This window comes from Rhamphochromis sp. 'chilingali' (genome assembly GCF_963969265.1).
Source record: "Rhamphochromis sp. 'chilingali' genome assembly, chromosome: 9".
Classification (NCBI taxonomy): domain Eukaryota; kingdom Metazoa; phylum Chordata; class Actinopteri; order Cichliformes; family Cichlidae; genus Rhamphochromis; species Rhamphochromis sp. 'chilingali'.
The window spans coordinates 29,680,593-29,700,239 of NC_137936.1; the positions used below are offsets into that span (position 1 = coordinate 29,680,593).

General features: G+C 39.6%; 2 protein-coding genes across 2 annotated transcripts; one reads left to right on the forward strand and one right to left on the reverse strand.

Annotated features, from left to right (window-relative positions):
• Positions 1-204: 204 nt before the first annotated feature.
• cUnh6orf89 (chromosome Un C6orf89 homolog) lies at positions 205-8,722 on the reverse strand. The gene is made up of 8 exons (XM_080890511.1): positions 8,434-8,722; positions 6,195-6,461; positions 5,746-5,911; positions 4,748-4,896; positions 4,115-4,266; positions 3,520-3,655; positions 3,112-3,235; positions 205-2,864 (listed from the first exon to the last, which is right to left on the reverse strand). Exons 2-8 carry the CDS (start codon positions 6,381-6,383, stop codon positions 2,782-2,784), a joined length of 999 nt encoding a protein of 332 aa, XP_080746637.1. The 5' UTR covers positions 6,384-6,461; positions 8,434-8,722; the 3' UTR covers positions 205-2,781.
• An 873-nt stretch (positions 8,723-9,595) lies between these two features.
• On the forward strand, positions 9,596-19,018 carry nfs1 (NFS1 cysteine desulfurase). The gene is made up of 13 exons (XM_080891547.1): positions 9,596-9,938; positions 10,876-10,946; positions 12,367-12,483; positions 13,075-13,158; positions 13,872-14,024; positions 14,248-14,341; positions 14,512-14,646; positions 15,054-15,211; positions 15,292-15,397; positions 15,733-15,814; positions 16,255-16,338; positions 16,579-16,668; positions 16,799-19,018. The coding sequence occupies exons 1-13, from the start codon at positions 9,833-9,835 to the stop codon at positions 16,860-16,862; spliced, it is 1,344 nt and encodes a 447-aa protein (XP_080747673.1). The 5' UTR covers positions 9,596-9,832; the 3' UTR covers positions 16,863-19,018.
• Positions 19,019-19,647: the final 629 nt, after the last annotated feature.

The window sequence follows — 19,647 nt, forward strand, 5'->3', positions numbered from 1 at the left end:
ATGAGCATACCAGATCACCTGTAGTTATTCTATTTTGTCTGCCACCCTTTCTTCTGGATAAGCAGAAGAAAATGGGTGGATGGGCTTTTGTCTGCAAGACTTTTTTTTGTTTTGTTTAATTTTCTTCACAATTCCTACAATTCCCCATAAAGTTCAGACTCAACTTTTTAACTTTTAAACAAAGTGTCCACACAGATGGAAGCATATAATACACGATAAGTTTTAATTTCCTCATAAAAGTGTTACATCTCTATGCAAAGCAAACATTTCAAAAGATGCAGCCCCTGACTTAGCTTCAGCTGCTTTGCTGGAAATGTAAAACTCTTAAACAAGCTGAGGGAGTTCATCTTTAAAATGCAGAAACTTTGGCAAACTTACTTGACATTATTCAGACTTTTAAACCCTGATAAGCACAAAATATATCCTCCGCTCTTGCTCTGTCTGTGCTAATGATCCCATGTAATAATCAAAAATATAATATTACAACACTTTATTATTAAAATTAATGGTTCAATTTCTATACAGCCATAACAATAAATAGCGACAATGAAATTAGAGAAGCAGCTTTTGTCTGTGTTATCAATAAAATGTCTCCCGTCTGCTGCTGTGTGGTGCCTTAGTGTTGCAAACTGGATGTTAAAGGGCCAGCTCACCCATATATTCTCTCACAGGTCTAAAACTTGTGTTGAGGCAGAGATGGCTCATAATCTAATAATCAGGTTAAAAACACTTTTGTAAAATGCTAAAATGTGACCAAAAAAAGAAAGTTTAAAAACTTTTTCAAGAGAGTTTGAAAAGAACGAGAATCGCAGTGTTATGTTTACATTTGGCAAAAACATGAGCCAAAACAATTCATTTAAATTAAGCCTTTCCCAATTTTCCTTGTTTTCCACCATATTTATTGTTAAAATGAAGGATGCTCACATTAAAAGTGGCCAATTTTCAAATAAGGATGCCTATATATATATCCACATGTCATTTTCATTTCTTCTACTCTAAGATCTCTATGATGTCAGTAAGAAGGGGTAGGGCTGTGCGATATGACCAAAATCTCATATCCCGATATAAGAATTCTATCGTCCGATAACGATATAAATCACAAAAATGTAACATTTTCTGTAAATTCTGAATCTCGGGCAGCTCAACTTGTGGGAAGTGTTTCCAGGCGGGCGTTGCGTACCTGGACTCGAGTGTTTTAACTGATGCATGAAACTATACTTTTTTTTAGACATTTATTTTTTAGCACCTGACGGCTCGTTTTTGCTTCTCATCCGTAAATACTCTAGATCTTTCACGTGATTCAGTTTATTTTGAAAAGTCTCAACAGGATCTTGAGCTTTATTGTGAAAGGTTTATGTGGAAATAACGACAACGCATAAAAACAAGCGCTTGTCTGTCTGTAGTGTGGTTATATTAAATATAAGAGAAAGAGAGAACTTTAAGAAATTAATATAACCACTACAGTGACCATAATGAAAAAATATTGCCGTAAACAGTTTATTTTGCGACACCACGAAACAAACAATAGCGTAAAATGCAACGATAGACGTTTTTTATAACATCATCATCCGATATATATCGTTATATCGAACAGCCCTAAGATGGGGTAACTCTAATATCCTCTTACTGATACTAGAACATAATGGGTCCACTTTGAAAAAAATTACCCAAAATACAGAAAAACTAAAACGCAGTTCAAATGACAGACTGTTTTAGGTACTACGATATGTAACTGAGAATATCATAGTTTTAAAATTTGGGGTGAACTGTCCCTTTAACATAATCAAAAGAACCAAATAAAGGGCAGAAGCGTCACAACAGATGGCAATTAGTTTCTGGGTTTGCTCCTGCACTGAGCAGCTCGATGAGTTTTTCCTCTCAGCACCATCTGAGTTTGTTAGCGGCTGGAAGTTCTGATCATAGTCCGGCTCTTTTACCACATCCACATGAATCCAAATGACGCCAAAGTTCCTTTAAAGTTCCCAGAAAGTGCAAAAAAGCAGGTGTTAGAGGGAGAAGAAGAACGGGAGCTGTGGGGCATCCCCTGCGTTGCTACTGGTTCTACTTTGATTACTCCCAGTTTCATTTTAGATCAATCAGCTATTACAGATTAAAAAGCCACAAAGTTTAAGTGAATCCAGCCTGGGGTCGGCTGCACACGGCCAATATACAAAGCACTAATTTTGTATCTCATTGTTCTTCCGTTGTACATGGTGCTTGGGTTGTCTCTGGCTGACCAATCAGCTGTGAATCAATATCTGAAACCACAAGTCTCTTAAGAGGACTCCATTTAAAAGTCATTTTTCATAAATTTGACCCTCATCACTGTGAAGAGTCACACATGAAGACATTTTTCTGGCTTTGACACAAAATATAACTTTGTTTTCTCCAACCAACAAGGACAACAGCAGATATTTTAAAATCACTGAACGAGTCGGAGGTGTTGGCGGTGATTCAGAGACCTGGGACCGGGCACACTAAAGAGAAACAAAGATTTCTTTTGTTTGTTCTTTTTTTATCTAGATATCTGTGTGGAGCTATGGCACGAGATTACGTTCAGCTGGTAAACTAAATGAGTCACTTTTCAGTCCTCAAACCTCCATGTGTGCAGTTGTTCCAGCTCTCTGAGGATGATGTAAGGAAAGAAGGGGTACCAGGAAAAAGTAAAAATAATAAAAGGTTGGGACTTTGTAAGGCATCAGTGGGCGGAGCTGGAGCAAGGCAGATGATCTCCATGTCACGCCTCAGTCCTGAACTCCGCCCTTCTTCTCTGAAGAAGTTTTAAAATGTCGACCCGCCACAGATGATGTTCTGGCCTCGACCCGGAAAGAGCTCCATCTGCCAGTACCGGGGGTCAGCGTACACTGTGCAGGTCAAAGGTCAGAGGGGACAACAAATCATCAATAGGTGCTCAGTGTGGCTTCAGCAGCTACACAAAACATTAACTGCTTTGATTTTAATTTGACAAATTAAACATTAATGAATTAATAAACTATATAAAGTCCTAACAACAAAAACTATATTTTAACTTTAAAAAAAAATAAAAAAAATAATTATCTGTATTTCATCTGCTGTCCATGTGTAAAAATGTGCAGGTGCAGCAGGTGTTACCCATGTCTCCCGGCGTCAGCCACAGGTTGAAGGAGCTGCAGTGTTTCTGGCAGCGCTGAACGGGCAGAACTCGAACAGTTGGCAGCCCCTCGCCCACCACCAGCCAGCCCAACACCCTGACACCCTGAAACCCAAACGGCAGCTTACAACAAAGAAAGCTGAAAGGTGTGTTTTTGTAGTTAAATATTATCGAGGACAAAACGTCACTGAGGCGCTACAATCACAACTGCACAACCTCACACTTCAGCTGCTTTAACTTAATACTACTACTACTACTACTACTACTAATCCATTTTTTTCTTTATTTTTACCGTTTTTACTGTTTACTCTCTGCATCCATAACGATAATTAGCGTGGTGTTTCCTCCGCGATTGGAATATGAACAAATATGAACACAGTTGGACTCACCTTGCTCTGAGAGTTTGTGCTGTGGGTGACCAGGCAGCGCTGCAGGATGGTCCCGGCGCTGTCCAGCAGAGGGCAGAGCTCAGCCTTCGGGAAGAGCCACCTCAGCACCTTCTCCCTGGTCCCAGAGCTGAACCGCCTACAGGGACAGAAGTAATATGCACAACTACAACCACACAGACTGTATCCAGATATAATTAATGGTCACAGTGATGTCAGCTATTGGTTTTTAACGTCCAGTTTTAGGGTCATAGGGTCAGCGATCTGACAATTACAAGGCTGGCTCGCTCTAAAACCTACTCTAGCATAGGGTGGACTTAACTTCCTCTTTTGAATGTAATTGAGACCACAATTTACGAAGGTCAAAGATCACAGGGGTAGTACAAAGATTTGTCTAAAAGTGTAGTAAGTATACTTTTTACAGGTAGATGTGTTGCACCCAGCATTTTATTTATTACACAGTATGCGTCCGCATGTAGATGTTTTAGTGGCACAACAATCTGATTCTGACCTCTTCAAGTATTAAATTAGTAAGTATTTTCCAGTGGTTTGGGTTAGTACTGAGCAAATGGAGCACTACTTTAAAAATGCTAAGTACCAGAGCAACGTGAAGTTGGCAGGTCCCTGAGGGAGGCCGAGATTGTGGTTGTGCAGACCGTCGTCCTCCTCCAGCAGAATGGACATGGAGCCCGAATGAGCCAGGTAGAGCTCCTCGAGCTGCTGCCGCTGGACGCTGAGGGACTCCCCGCCCTAGAGAGAGCAGCATGGACAAATGGAAATAAAGATGAACAAACTGTTTTGTTTTGTTTTTTTATTCAAACTGAATACTGTTTACAGGGCATGTGATTTTACAGGTCTGCTGTTGACTTTTTCCTAGTGTGACAAGTGTCTTACACACATTCTTTATCTCTTGAGATCTGTGTGAGCGGCTCCCACAATATGCATGCGTCATTTGTTCAGCACAGTAGATGCAGTTATCATGATGATCTTAAGTTTTTGAAGTGTTTGTAGTAATAAATAAATAAATTCTTTGGAAAGGAAAATGCTCACGTGCACATTTCAGAAAGACAGAGGCTACGCTAATAACAGAGTCCAAATTAAACAAGTCAAATCCTTTAAATGGCACCACTGGCACACACGGTGGTGTTTACAGACATTTTAAACAGGTTCTCTATCAGGAATATGACACAAGGCTCTTTAGATGGCCACCGTGACAGCGTTGACCTCTGACCTTCAGCAGGACAAGCTGAGGACCTCGTCGCAGAGTGACAGTCCCTCTGAGGCTCTCAGGGACTTCCAACACTGAGGAAATCTCCGCACAGCCTGAACAGTTGACTAGATTTTGCCTGAGAGCGCCAGCGCTCCACCACTCATGGAAACCTGCAGCACACAAATAAACACTTAAGAAATGCATATTTACAGGCTGGTCTGAAACAAACAAACAAACAAACAAGCTTTGGGCTCTAAGGATAGCTTCATTCTTGACAGAGCTGTCAGTGCTGTGCTACTGGAAAGTGAATTTCCCAGAGGAACCCACCCGAGGGATTAATAAAGTTTCATCTAATCTAACTGCATGGGTTGATTTAATTTCTCCTAAATAAGTCACCTGTTTGGATTTCTTTTAAAGACCTATAGTCTGACGGATGTCATCTCCACTAACTCGAGTCATTGAAGTGGTTCATGTTTATGGTGCCTTTAGGGACATTTTTACTGGAATTAGTTTACTGCCCTAAAATTCTAGTATGTTTTATTTTACTTTGTTTGTTACAGTGATTAGCAGATAGCACTGTCTGTGCACTGCCCCGTAAAGTTTATGCATACAGCTTACAGGTAGGCACTCAAGTCAAAGATGTTATAATGATGAAACAGTTTTATTAAGTGTCCCTGCAAGTAACAGCATGCATAAACACAGGTCTGCCCCTAAGCAGAGATGCAAAAAAAAAGAAAAAAGAAAAAAGTGTTTCTCCTTTTTGGTTTCAGTTTTTTCTCAAATGGAGAACAAGTTTACGGAACAGTCATGTTTGCTGCTGCACACAAACGTCAAATTTAATTTAAACTGAAACGTCAAATATCTTCTGGATTGGCATATCCCAACTACAGCTCTCTGCTGAGGTGCTGAAATGAATCGTGCAATCCTAGGGTAATAAGGACTTTCTCGTTAGTAGGAAACGTTGGATTTTGTTTGTGTACGCATGTTTGCGACAGAACAAAAACTGAAACAACTCACACCTTGCAGGTTGTACTTCTTGGCGATGGGTAGGGAGAGCAGGCGGACATGGCTGAGAGGGGACGACCAGTTATAGCAGCCCAGATTGACCAGTCCCAGCTGGGGAGCATTCTGGGGGTAGGTGAAGGCCAGCACCACCACCAGCAAGAAGCCAACAGCCACCACAAACTGAAGAGACAACACAAAGACTTTGCAACTCAGACAAATGTCTCCTTTATCAGGACAGCACATGAATAACCGTCTGTGAAGCGTAAACCTATTTTAGAGCAACAAAAAGAGCTGAGTCTTCTACAAAGTAAACTTATTGGATTTTCACACTTTAAATCTATCTTAAAACAGTCTTTCAAACTAATTACCAACACTACTGAACTAAAATTAAAACTAAGCCTCTCTAGTGTCAAAGGTCTTCAGTATTAATCTGTTTCAGCAATGTAGTAATTTATATGTGGACCTTGATGGTGGCTCTCAGGATGGGAAACTGTGGGGGCTCTCTTCTGGGCTCGTTGGTCTCCAGGACCTGCTTGATGAACCTCTCGATCTCCCTCTCCGACATTCCGTAGCGGTAACCCGACTGACGGAGGATGTCGATACTCTCGGACAGTTTATCATAAATACACGGCTCGCTCATCGTTGTCCCCATGATGCCGGCAGTGGCGACAGCTTCTTAGTCAAACGTGTCGAATTTCGGTTGCTAAAAGCTCTTGGAGCATGGCGTCACCTGTGAAATAAACCAAGGGTCAGCTGACATGTCACAGCTTTCAGCACTAGCAAGTTACCATCACTGAAGGTGCAGATGATGTGGAAATACTTCTATGTTTAATCTGAATGTGGCTGAAGGTTGCCCACTTGGCCACTCACACAAACATGTTTGTTCTTCCAGACACTGTCACAAATCTTTCAAATGAATTTCTGGCTTTCACAACTAAAACATATTTTACAATATCATCCTTACTATCATCTTGATTTGTGAGATTAATACGCTGGATTTATTATCGTCATGCACAGTTGCAAAAATTATTTGACTTATTAGATCAGCTCTGCATGACTCTCAAAAGGTCCAGTACAAGTCGCAACTTGTACTCTACAAAAACTACTATAGAGCATCATTTATTAATAAACTTAAAGAAAATGGGGGTGCACCTTCTTTGACATAAAAATGCATACACTCTGACCAAGCCACAGCTTTTATTGATTTTTAAGAAGCTCGGTTGAGATCATCTGTGTGCCATATTCTCTTGTGTCAGTTCTACACGGACTTTGGCACCAGTTACAGATAACTTTGCAAAACAGCCCTGTTTTGATAACATGAGGTTGGTGGCAACATTTACATTTGCAGCACTTCAAAAATGCGCCTTTAAGAATGTTGCATGTATAATTTTTGAACTTCTTTTTCCTTACAGCAAGAATTAAAAACCCCACAGTGACAAGTACTTCTTTTACCATTCATTTCAAATGAAGGGTATATGATCTCTAAAGTCCTGTTCACAGACTTTCGAGATTTCGAACATTTAAATAGGTTCTCTTCACTATTTACTTGTGTATTTGTTTGTTTATTGCTATCTGATCATAATGAAACAAGTGGTTCTTTCCAAAAGCAAGGGTGCAGGCCAAAGCAATGGCTTGCATACGATGCACCCCACATACATAAAACAAGGTTTAACCATCCAGAAAGTAACATTACAACAGAAAATATTACCAGATAGCCACAGTGTCAAAGCTGGAATCTGAGACTTGCACTTGTGGATCAGGACAATAATTAGAAACATGCAACCAAAACGTCCAAAAAAACAAAACAAAAAACATTAAAAAGGTTTTGAAGTATCCTAGGCAAAGTCCAGGCTTAAGATGTTTTGGTTTGACCTTAAAAAGGCTTTTTGTGCTTGAAAACCCAGAATTAAAACAATTTTGTCAATAAGGGTGGGCCACGGTGATGTGAAACACTCATTGCCAGTCATCACAAATGACTGCAAAGACAGCAGCTCTTGCTGCCAAGAGTGGCAAAAACAATCAGCTTTAGGGCAATTACTTTTTACAAAGGGTCAGGCGGGTTTGTGTAGCTTTTTCAGTTTATAAGTTAAACCATCATTTAAAAACTGTATGTTTTATTGACTTGGGTTTCATTTGTTTAATATTAAAATTTAAAAACAAAGTAAAACACATCAAAAAGGGAAAAAAAAGTGGACCCACACAGACTGTCCAGTGTAGGTAAACTGATAAATATTTCTCACTTATTTATGTTCCATAATAATATCTATACGAAAATAAAACGACAAGCTACTATTACATATTACAGTGCAAATTCAGTTTCAGTGCGAACGTAATATCAGACTGAGACTCGGGAGTTAAATCCCCACAGTGTTTAGTTCTGCTTTTCACTCGTCGTTGTAAATAACAAGTAAGAGTTGACGCTCATGTTGGTGTCTAACGTTCAGGAAACTAGTTTTCTCTCCTTTTTATCTTTAATAACTACGATCAGTGCAGCTGCTACGGCCAGAAAACGCATGTAAATGTTAAATATAACACTACCTAATTTATTCGTTAATTTGACTAAAGCATAAACCCATCATATTATTTGATATTAATAAAAACAAAACCCCAAAACGTTTTTACCGTCCTGCCAGCAGCAGCATACTGACAGGTTAGCTCGTCTCTGCGAGCTTTCACATTACGAGCAGAAACCTCAAACTCACCTCAAAGCGAGATCCACCACTCAAAAAGTTTAATTTTCCATCCCCGGTGTTTTTAAAAATAAATTAATAAATAGGGTTTTTAAAAGTGACCTAGCTAGGTAGCTAATGAGCTACATTCGCCTTCTCTTCCGCTTCTACCTTTTCTTCTTCTTTATTGGGCGAACGTCAAAAAAGCGCCACCAGCTGGTATGGAGTTTGGGTCTGGATTTAAATATTGCATTATCCATCAATTCTCTTCGGGGTCGCTGGAGTCTATCCCAGCTGTCTTAGGGCAATTTTGGAATCGCCAATTAACCCGCCCCCAACGTATTCGGACTGTAGGAAGAAGCCTGAGAGAACCAACGCAAACGGGGGAGAAGATGTAAAAACTCCTGATGGTGGAAGTGAACTCAGGACCTTCTATGCTGTGAGGAAACAGTGCGAACCACTTAACTCCAGAAATATACGCAAATAGTTATACAGTACAACACTTTCACCCAAAAATTTTACTGAAGCAAAAATATATTATTTAAAAGTAGTGTATTCATAAGATAATGAAACATACTGAAACCACTTTGCACAAACTCGTTGCTTTGTAGCCAACCAAAAAGCAGAAGCGGTACCAAAACACAGAAAATTAACGAATAAGAGTGGTGAACGTTCACAGGAACTCCCGCCTCCTATTTCCGTTTCTTGTGCAACCATGAAACGGCATCGACATCGAGCTGCGTCAAGCTATCAAAGTAACCGAGTGAAGACGCTGCAAAGAGGAGGAAGTTAAAATAATGGGATTTTATTTAATGTATTGCACAATTTGTTTTGGCTGCAGAAGTCCCAGATTTTTGTGATAAAGAACATATTCCATTATCTTACTTAAATTAATTAACAGAAACCTGAAGTTTTTACCCTGTAAAGTCTAAGACATCATTACTGGTGACCCTAGTCCTATGATATTTTTTTACATTGTTACTTTATTTATCTGTTGCTTTTTCTCTCCCCTTGACAATCAGAGGACAAAAACCGCTATCAGTCCGACTGATAAAAATCCAAATATATGTGCATTTTATATACTTTTTTAGAAAATAATCCACTTTATATGAAGCAATGCTTATCATTGCGATGGTTGTGAAAAGCTTTTAATTTGAACGTCTCACACGGAAGTGTTCGGTGTTACGTATTTATCTTGACATTTGTGTTTATACCTGGACGTAACAGACAGGCGGCAACATCACCGAACTTCACTCAAATTTAACCTTTTGTTTAAGTAGTGATATTTTGTTATTTCTATTTTCTTGCGTAGGAACCAGTGGGTTAAGCTGGTCTGTGCCAAGTTTTCTGTTTTGCTGGTGTTCAGCACGAACAGCGTGCTGTTTTTGACGGAGGTCAGCGGCTTTCCAGTTGAAGCCAGTCCACTGACAAGATGCTTGCCTCGGGTAGGACCGTGTCCTCCCGGCTGCTGAGGCCAACCGCGTGGCTTCCTCTCCGGCTGAGCTCCGAGCGGACGGCCGCTAGCTTCCCGCAGAAAGGTAACAATTGCCCGGAGCAAAATGGGTAGCTTATTCCCCCAAGACCAACTAGCACGAAGCTAATCCCAAAGTGACGCAGTTTAGTGAGGCAGGAAACTTCACAGCATCTGTAAACTGTCAGGTTAACTGACGACTTTAAAATCCATGTGAGGTCAGGAAAACCTAAAAAATACTAAATTAAAACACTAATAAACGGAAAGTTCACGAGCACTAGCTGACTGGCACAAGACGAAGCAATCTTGTTAAATAACTGTTTTAAAAAGATTTTATGTTCTGATATTCTCTGTGTCACTCTCCATTTTTTATAATGTTAAAATCATGCACATTACTCTTGACTTCATTGCCAGATTGACAACATTTTTAGGGCCCGAGCACTGAGAGTGCGAAGGCCCTAATGTATCTGCTCTGTTTCTTATTATTAGGGCCCGAGTACTGAGAGTGCGAAGGCTCCATTGTATCTGCTCTGTTTCTTCTTATTATTATTTTCATTGAAATGAATTGCCTTTTTTGAGTGCTTTAACATGCTCAAAAACTCGTGAAATTTTGCACACATGTCAGGTTTGGTGAAAAATTTCGTATTTTAACTTCCTAGGACCTGGCGTCCACATATGTGGACATCACATTTTGGGTTATTTAGACCAAAATACTCAATTTTGCTCTACAAGGGCCTGATATCCACTTACGAGGACATTATACTGCTACTGTTCTATCGAAATTTTAAACGAATATCCTCATATGTGGCTCTTATTTTTCATAAAAACAAAAATAAGGTTAAAAAAAATCTGGTAATTCTTTGTTTTTACATTCATCGGGCCCCAATATGCCCGATGAATGTAATAATGTAACAATTTAAATGCCATTTTTTTACATTAATAAATTTAATGTGGTCTTAAGAATGGCTTTAAATGTCTTAAATATACTGTAATTTATGCTGCAGAGTTGATCAAGAAACATGAACAGGATGAGCCTCGCCCCCTCTACATGGACTTCCAGGCAACCACTCCCATGGTAACTGTTACTAAGTACTTTGTCACTTTTACAGGCTTTTACAGCTGATGTCAGAGAGAGTTGGACATAAAGCTGGTTGTACTTAGAGTTTCATATTAGGGCTGCTCAATTAATCGAATTTTAATCACGATTACGATCTGGGCTTTCAACGATCATTAAAAATGACTGAGCCGATTATTAGCCCCTCCCTCATTTATCCGCGACACCTTAAAGGCCAGTCCGTGAAAATATTGTCGGGCATAAACCGGTCCGTGGCGCAAAAAAGGTTGGAGACCGCTGATTAAGAGGACCCGAGGGAAGCTCGGAAAGCTAAGCAGAAGTTATTTGGAGAGGAGAGTGACTGCTGTTGGTTGAAAAGAGAGGTTAAAAAAAAAACTTCAGTGGTGTTGCACACTATTTTATATTATTTTTTAAAGTCATTGAAGCCGGTCAGAGCAGCACACTCCGTTTTGTGTAACTATTTTTAAATCCCTGTAGAACCTGAACCGTGTAAGCTAGCGCAATAATTTTTTTTGCATATGAAACCGGAGGAGTTGTACTTACATCTGATGCCATCAGCTTGTCCTCGGTCACGGTTTCCTTCCACATAAAGCTTTGCAAAAACTGCATAGAAAGCGCTTGCAGGAACAAAAACACAATATTCCAGAAACACGCTTTGCCGATCCGATCAGCTGTTCGTAACACTTCCCACAGTGAATCAGACGTCAGCACGAACTATCACATGTCGGCCATTTCCTGCCCGAAACCGGAAGTGACGTCATTTTCGCGGAAATGTAGTTTTTTACTTGTAGGCCTTAAAAGCCTATACTGGTCATGTTTGACTTTTCTGAATAGTTTCTGGGATGCTTAGAACTCGAATTGCACTGCTGGAAATCGTTTATTTTGATGCACCTTCTGTTTTCTTTGCAAATTTGCATCATAGGATTGTTTTTTCGTTTTTCCTGCAGTGTATATAAAAATTGGTGTATCTCCAAAATAAAACTATGAAGACACTAAAAATAAATTTCCTGTTGTTGTAAACTATTTTTTGCAACTTTTTTGTATTTAAAGTTTTGAGGGATAAACCTCTTAAATTTCTCCAAGTAGAAATATATGTAAAAAAACAAAACCGATTTTCAATTTTTTTGTAGTTTATTGCAACTTTTTTGCAATTTATGTAGTTACTATGGACATAATGCATACATATTATTAAAATATGGGCTATAACAGTTGTATAGCAACTTGAAATGCTCCCACAAATGGCACTACAACATGTAAAAAAATAATATAAGCTCTGGCGGACTTGGTTCTATGGTAGGTCTTAAAGGGTTAAATAAATATCGTCAAATAATCGAGATCTCAATTTCAGTGAAAATAATCGTGATTATCATTTTTGCCATAATCGAGCAGCCCTATTTCATATGTTTGTGTGTGTCTTTAGGATCCCCGGGTGCTGGATGCCATGTTGCCCTACCAGGTGAATTACTACGGTAACCCTCACTCCAGAACGCATGCCTACGGCTGGGAGAGTGAATCCGCTATGGAGACCGCTAGGAAGGTAGAGAGCTGCTCCATCTTTAGAAAAGTGGGCTGTGCTTATTTACACTTTCTTTGCAGGTAGTAAAAGGACAGTAACATCTAGTCCTTTTACTGAAAAAATCTGGTCCATGTATCACTTTGGCTTGCTCAGTTGTAGCTGTGGTATGCAAAGAGATGCAGGCCTCATACAAGCTAGTGAGCACACCAAAGTCGAGCACTGATGCTGAATGTTTGAATTCAGCATCAGCGCTCCGACATTAATATTTGTAACCTACAACATGTGCATGTTTCACCGAGAGTCACTGACTGATGTTGCTATATGTCTATGGCTACGTTCACACTGCAGGTCTTAATGCTCAATTACGATTTTTTGATCAAATCTGATTTTTTTGTCTGGTTGTTCACACTTTGTCCTCAAAGTTTATGTGTTAAAAGCAGGAAAAATGGCCACGCATAAGAATTTGAGCAAATTTCTCAATGGCCAAATTGTGATGGCCACTAGGGCGGAGTTAGAGCATCACTAGAACACATGTTCAAAATTAGAAACACAAATTAGAAACATGTGAATCTGTTTGGTGTTTTTTTTTCCCCTTTCTTTCTCTCTGAGCAGCAGGTGGCTGATCTGATTGGAGCCGATCCCAGAGAGATCGTTTTCACCAGCGGAGCCACAGAGTCCAACAACATGGCTATCAAGGTCCTACTCTCTTGACCTTAATCACTTTATCTCACACAAACACACACAGGTTTTGTTTTGGTGAAAACTGATCAAAAATATAAAATGCAGACAACAGATTAAAACTACAACTCTTACAAAATAAGAACACTGTAAAAAACCAAGTGATAAACTACATGAGAAATAAAAAACACACAAAACAGTAAGAGCAAATTCAGAATGTGAACTGATTAATAAAACTCCTTAAAACAAAACTGTCATTAACAAAACTCTTTGTATTGTTAATGATTTGGATGCTTCTTCTGAATCAAACTATACAATATTGAAATGCAAAAACTTGTGATAAAAATGGAATTTGTCAGCCACGTTGAGAACATTTAATTAAAAGAAATTTTCTGTGCACACGAGGCAAATAAGTCAGCTGACAGGAAGAAGTAGCATCTGTTTTCACTGTTTCACTGAAACAAACTACTTCACTTCAGTCCACTTGGATTGCCTTACCAAAGACACCATGTGTAGCAAAGAACAAGTAATAACAGCGAGAATAGAGGAAGGAAATTAAAGTCACGCTGCTGTCGATTCTGATTTACTGGAATTATAAATGAGGTCATTGAATTAATGCTAAAAAGAAACGAGCAGTAGCCACAAACTGGATTCACAACTCCAGAAAGTGCTAGAATCAGAGAAAATCTTAAAACTTTCTTCCCTTTAACCCAGTGTGTTCTCTCCTGTAGGGTGTAGCCCGGTTCTACAAGGCCAAAAAACGTCATGTGATCACCACTCAGACCGAGCATAAGTGCGTCTTAGACTCGTGTCGGATTCTGGAGTCCGAAGGGTTCGATGTTACTTACCTGCCGGTCCAGAACAACGGCCTGCTGGACCTAGAGGTAAACATACAGAGACAAAAAGAGAGATCACGCAGACAACAACCAGAATATTGTCTGTGTGAACATATTAAAAACTGGAAGCTATATTTACAATACCTCTGGGCAGTGAAGCCTGTATTTATTATTTTTACCTCCATTTGTAGCGTTACAGAATTCACGAATTATTGTGTCCCGTGTCTGCTCCTTACAGTGAGTCTTACTACATGTTTGTTTGTGTGTTCAGTTGTTGGAGGCCTCCATCCGTACTGACACCTCTTTGGTGTCGGTGATGACCGTGAACAACGAGATCGGAGTCAAGCAGCCCATCAAGGAGATTGGTAAGCATAGCAAATCAAACACACATGAAATGCTCACAATCACGCACTCATAATATCCGCATCTAAATAGTTTTGTCAGTTTTACTGAATAAATCAGACTATTCGCTTTATGCGGAGCCCAACCGAGAGCTCTGATCAGATTAATGAGCTTGAACTCTTTCTATCTACAGGTCAGATTTGTCGCTCAAAAGGAGTCTTCTTCCACACTGATGCTGCTCAGGCCGTTGGGAAGATTCCCATCAGCATCTCTGACTGGAAGATCGATCTGATGTCCATCAGTGGTCACAAGATTTACGGACCCAAAGGTCAGCTTTAGTAGCAGTACCAGTAGGTGGCATAACTCTAAACCGATCGATAGGCAGGTGAGATAGTTTGTGGAGCTCATTTGTCAGTGCCCATTTCCATTTTTTATATAAATTGTATAAAACTAGAAATGGCTAAATTTTCCCACAGAAATACGTGTTTTGGTTTTAAAAATTAAACAAAATACACGCAGGTGAAATATGAAGCAGGAAAGATGGCAAAAAAGTATGTATGTATATAGTATGTAGGTTGTTTATATGAAGATTTTTTTTCTTTTTTTTTTAAATCAGCGGAGTTTCCCTGTTAATTTTTTCTATCAGCTGTCAAAGTCGGAGTTTGATTATCTTTGAAAAGATGCACGTAAAATGGTGTAAAAGCAAAAATACTTACTACGTGTGTGTGTGTCCAGGTGTGGGTGCGTTGTACGTGCGTCGCAGGCCAAGGGTGCGTTTGGAGCCAATACAGAACGGTGGCGGGCAGGAGAGGGGGCTGCGCTCTGGCACTGTCCCCACCCCACTGGCTGTTGGACTGGGAGCTGCCTGTAGCATCGCCCAGGAGGAGATGGAGGTAAAATAAGTCAAACATCCAAAAAACCTTCCCAGACGATGCTACATTTCAGGGGGATTAGTGCATGTTTGTTTGTTTAGTATGATCATCAGCGGGTGTCCATGCTGGCTAATCGTCTGGTCCAGAAGGTCATGTCTGAGATTCCTGATGTCATCATGAATGGAGATCCAGAACAGCGTTACCCTGGTAAACACATTTATGTTTGTTTAGCAGTCTTTATGAGGACATTTATTAGCGTAAGACATTTCTTAACTCTAGCCTATACCTAATTCTAAACTGAACCTCGAAACCAACTCTTAAACTGTAAAGTGTTAAAGTGCTCCTTGTAACTAAACTGGTTTTATAATACGCTAATAAATTCCATGTAGAAATGAAACTCAGTGCTGCTGCTGCAGGTTAGAATTTAAACCAAAATTGATTTACAAGTCAGTGAAGATTTTTGAAGTTAATGTTTTTGAAGTGTTTTTGTTGGAAGTTGGACTCACGCCTTTGATTGTGTTTGTGTGTCTGGGTGTTTTCAGGCTGTATCAACCTTTCTTTTGCCTACGTGGAGGGCGAGAGTCTGCTGATGGCACTGAAGGATGTTGCTCTGTCATCAGGGAGGTCAGATACAAACTTTTTTTCACGCACATATGTCCAACTTTTGAGTGGAACTTTACCCACTGCATCAAAAAGTTAGAAAATCGGCATGGTTTTGAGAGGATGGAAGTGTTGACCGATTTGTGTACTATTTATGAATCAAGTGTCCTGCCACCTGTGTGGTCAGGGTAGCATTCTTACATTAGCTTCTCTTTGTTGGCTACTTTTTAAATCTGGAATTGAAATTAAATCATTCTCCTATCACACAAAGTCCTGAATGCCTTTTGCCTGAATGACTTTTCGTTCCCTATCTTCTGCTCAAGTTCACAGAAACACTTTTAACATAAATGTCAGTTTCAACACCAGCATTGAGAGTACAGTTACATGCTTAATGTACAGTTCAAAAGCCTCATATGATTGTGCATGAAGTCTCTAAAGATGAATATTTGTGTCTGTGTGTGCAGTGCATGTACTTCAGCGTCTTTGGAGCCATCATACGTCCTCAGAGCTATTGGAGCAGATGAAGATCTGGCTCACTCTTCCATCAGGTAACAATACCTCCTGTAACCTGGATTATGATAAAAACTGCAACTCCCCAGAAGTTTAATAATGATTTTCCTTGAGCTTCCTAACTCTTTTCTTCACATTGATCAGACTTAGCAATCAAAGTGATTAAATCCACAGAAAACTAAGCTGTTTATAAACTTGGATAACCAGGGAATGGTTACCAACAGCCTTTCATGTTCTCTAGTTTCAGGTTTAAATGTCCGTGTTTGTGTCTGTGGCAGGTTTGGTATTGGCAGGTTCACCACTGAAGAAGAGGTTGACTACACAGCAGAGAAATGCATCGAGCAGGTCCACAGACTCAGAGAGATGAGGTAAAGTCAGCTCTCAGACACTATCGCGCAGATGCTGATTTTACTTTACATTCATAAAATTGATACAAAATTTTGAATGGTAACCTTGTTTTCTCTAACCTGCCTCTTTGCCTCTCTTTCTGTCTGTCAGTCCTCTGTGGGAGATGAGTCAGGAAGGCATCGACCTGAAGAGCATCAACTGGACGCAGCATTAAGCTTCTTCCACTTCTTGCCCACTTCGACATGATAGTTCCCAAAAGACTGAAGGAACAGACCAGCTTTTTCTTCCTGTAAACAAACACGCACAAACTCCCTGTCGTCTGGCTGTAGCTGTAGCTCAGTGTCTCTCTAGAAGCTCCTCCAGTTGCTCTCTCAGGAGATGTTGCTCAGACAGTTGACCAACGCACATCAATCTCTTCTTTTTCTTCTGTTGCCCAGAAGGTTGCTTCTTTATCTCAGATGAAATGTTTACAGAGGCTGTGACACGCTCTGAAATCTAACATGACATTCATGAGAAGTACATCCTCTTTGGTTGTTTCAAACTAAATATGGTATTGATTGTGCGACATGTCCATCAGTGGCCGATTTGGGGCTTTGATCAACAGACTGCCCACAAACAAAAAATTTAGACAGACATCCAGGACCATGTTTTCACAGCAGGGCTACTCAAAAAAAGCAGTTATTCAGAATACAACAGTAAAGGATAAACCAGTCGGCACATGTCGTATTTTTTAATAAAGGTTAGGGGAAAACAAATTTGTGGGCACACACACAAACCAAAACAATTGGTTGTAAAGGAAAAAAGGAAAAAAAAACCACTCTATGACTAAGAAGAAAACCTTTTATACTCATGTCTCTGTCATTATTATTTTTTTCTAAAAACATTGCAGCACTGTAATCAACTATGCATCCATCGCACAATTTGATATGCATCAGTGTCTGTGACCAAGATTTGTCTAAAACTGGTCTTGCACAGTATGACAGACATGCAGTAAATGGCACAGAGGCGCTTTTAATCTGACTCTTTAGGTGATTTGACTTCACCTAATCTAACATCTTGATGCCTGGTGTCATGAAGCTGGTTAACAGACAGCTTAGTTTCCACTTGTTTCACTAATGCACTCATGAGCGTGTCTGTGGGAAATGGAAGTTACACACAGTACCATCCAAATCATGAAGTGTCAATGTGGCAGGCAGGTTGAAATGCAACATTGTTTTGTTATGACACTGCAATTAGTAGAAGCTTTGTAGGCCCACACATTGTAGCTGTGTACTGTCATCTGTCAAATATATCTCAGTAATGTAGTGTAAAAGACTTCAAACTGGAGTGAAACTGAATATTGAAAACCTGAGAAGTCTTTTAAGCAGTCAGTATGCCGGGGCTAATGGCAAGTGTGTTTCCATAGCCCTTTCATTCTTTGACTTCCAGTAATCACCCTCTCTGCAGAGCCAAAGAGCTCCACAGAAAGACCTGATCAGACATTCACACAACTAGAACAAAATAATTTATAATTTACTGAGTCAAGCAGTAGTTCAAACATCCATTGGTGTTATATCCAGCGATCCATTTGATGACAAGTTTTGATATTATCTTGAGAATGAACCTGCTGTGGAGAAGCACGAATGTACATGTGACCAACACAGTTACTGTTTACTCTTGCTAAATGTGACCGAGCTTTGTGATACCATCACACTCGCATTAAACCCAAAGATAGCCACATAAATTAGAAAAAAATAAAACACGGGCAACAATCTAAGTGATAAAAGAATCGGAACAAAGCTGTGTTGCTTCAGCAAAGCTGGAAAGAGCAACTGAAGGCAGCAGGATGTGATGATTCGCCCAGTATTTATTTGAGTCAGACCTTTCCACTAGATTCACAGGCTTATCTCTCCAGCTCTGTTCATAGGTTATAAACTGCCCTCTCTGTCTCATGCTCTTGTCTTATCATCCCACATCAGCGTTTATTATTCATTCAGTGGTAGCATGTTGGCCTATGATCAGCAGTTCTCAGTGAAATATCCAACGAGACAGTGTTAGCAGCAGCGGTTTCATTGTTCTGTTAGTCAGTAACCACTCTACAAGTCTGCAGCCCTGATTTTTAAAGTCAGACTTCTGTCACACGTGTCCGTGGCTTATGACAGGAAATACAAGATGATTGTGAAAATCTAAACAAAAATAAAACAATTGGTTAAAAAATGTGGGTCTCTAAGACTACACTCTCTGGGGGGGGATTCTTGTATTGTGTTCTTGGATGTATCTGGAGCCTCTTTTTGATATATTTGCTCGTCTCCTGCATCTACTGTCTTCGACTGTTACATGTCATTGCACATTAGTATCCAATAAAATTGTTTCTTCTGGTTATGCCATCAACTTTTGATGTATTTAATTTGTGTTTATTGTTTTTTCAACTCAGATTCTCAAAACAGTTTTGATGATGTCTGAATGCGTTTTTCACATTGCTCCACGGGTCGCAGAGAGTTCAACCTGAGGTAGTTTGACCATTCCATTATAAGATAAAATAAGATGGATCTTCTTTGCCCTGGAGATCAGAAATTGTCTTTTTTTTATGTAGCAGATAAAATTTCAGTTAAACACCACGAATGTCTGTGACTGTAAAACTCCAAATCTGTCTGTCCACAGACTCTTATGCAATCAGGAGTTTATCAACCAAACATTGCACAGTTACATCTTAGGCCCCTGTATGTATGTATAATCTTTGCAAAAGTCTTGCACCACTCATGTCTTCCCATTTTGCCTCCAGTAAACACCGAAATATACCATACGAATATATGAATTTATCTCTGAAAAATAAAGATAGTCTTACCAAATAATAACTTTCACATTTGCTAGAACTGTACAACCCCTGTTTTTACCCAACAAAAAATGTATATAATAATATAGTAATTGTATAGTATATTATAAAATATTCGTAATTTTATAATCTACAAAAACAACTTAAGTTGTCAAGAAGAGTGATTAAAGGTGCAGTGGGATAGATA

What these genes read in the sequence shown, in the direction of transcription:
- cUnh6orf89 (XM_080890511.1), bottom strand. Translation starts at nt 6,383, where the DNA reads ATGGGGACAACGATGAGCGAGCCGTGTATTTATGATAAACTGTCCGAG. An exon ending in GCCAACTTCACGTTGCTCTG is followed by an intron (nt 3,656 to 4,114) that starts GTACTTAGCATT and finishes CTGTCCCTGTAG; the next exon opens with GCGGTTCAGCTCTGGGACCA. An exon ending in GCACAAACTCTCAGAGCAAG is followed by an intron (nt 3,236 to 3,519) that starts GTGAGTCCAACT and finishes TTTGGGTTTCAG; the next exon opens with GGTGTCAGGGTGTTGGGCTG.
- nfs1 (XM_080891547.1), top strand. Translation starts at nt 9,833, where the DNA reads ATGCTTGCCTCGGGTAGGACCGTGTCCTCCCGGCTGCTGAGGCCAACC. An exon ending in CTATGGAGACCGCTAGGAAG is followed by an intron (nt 12,484 to 13,074) that starts GTAGAGAGCTGC and finishes CTCTCTGAGCAG; the next exon opens with CAGGTGGCTGATCTGATTGG. An exon ending in GTTGCTCTGTCATCAGGGAG is followed by an intron (nt 15,815 to 16,254) that starts GTCAGATACAAA and finishes CTGTGTGTGCAG; the next exon opens with TGCATGTACTTCAGCGTCTT.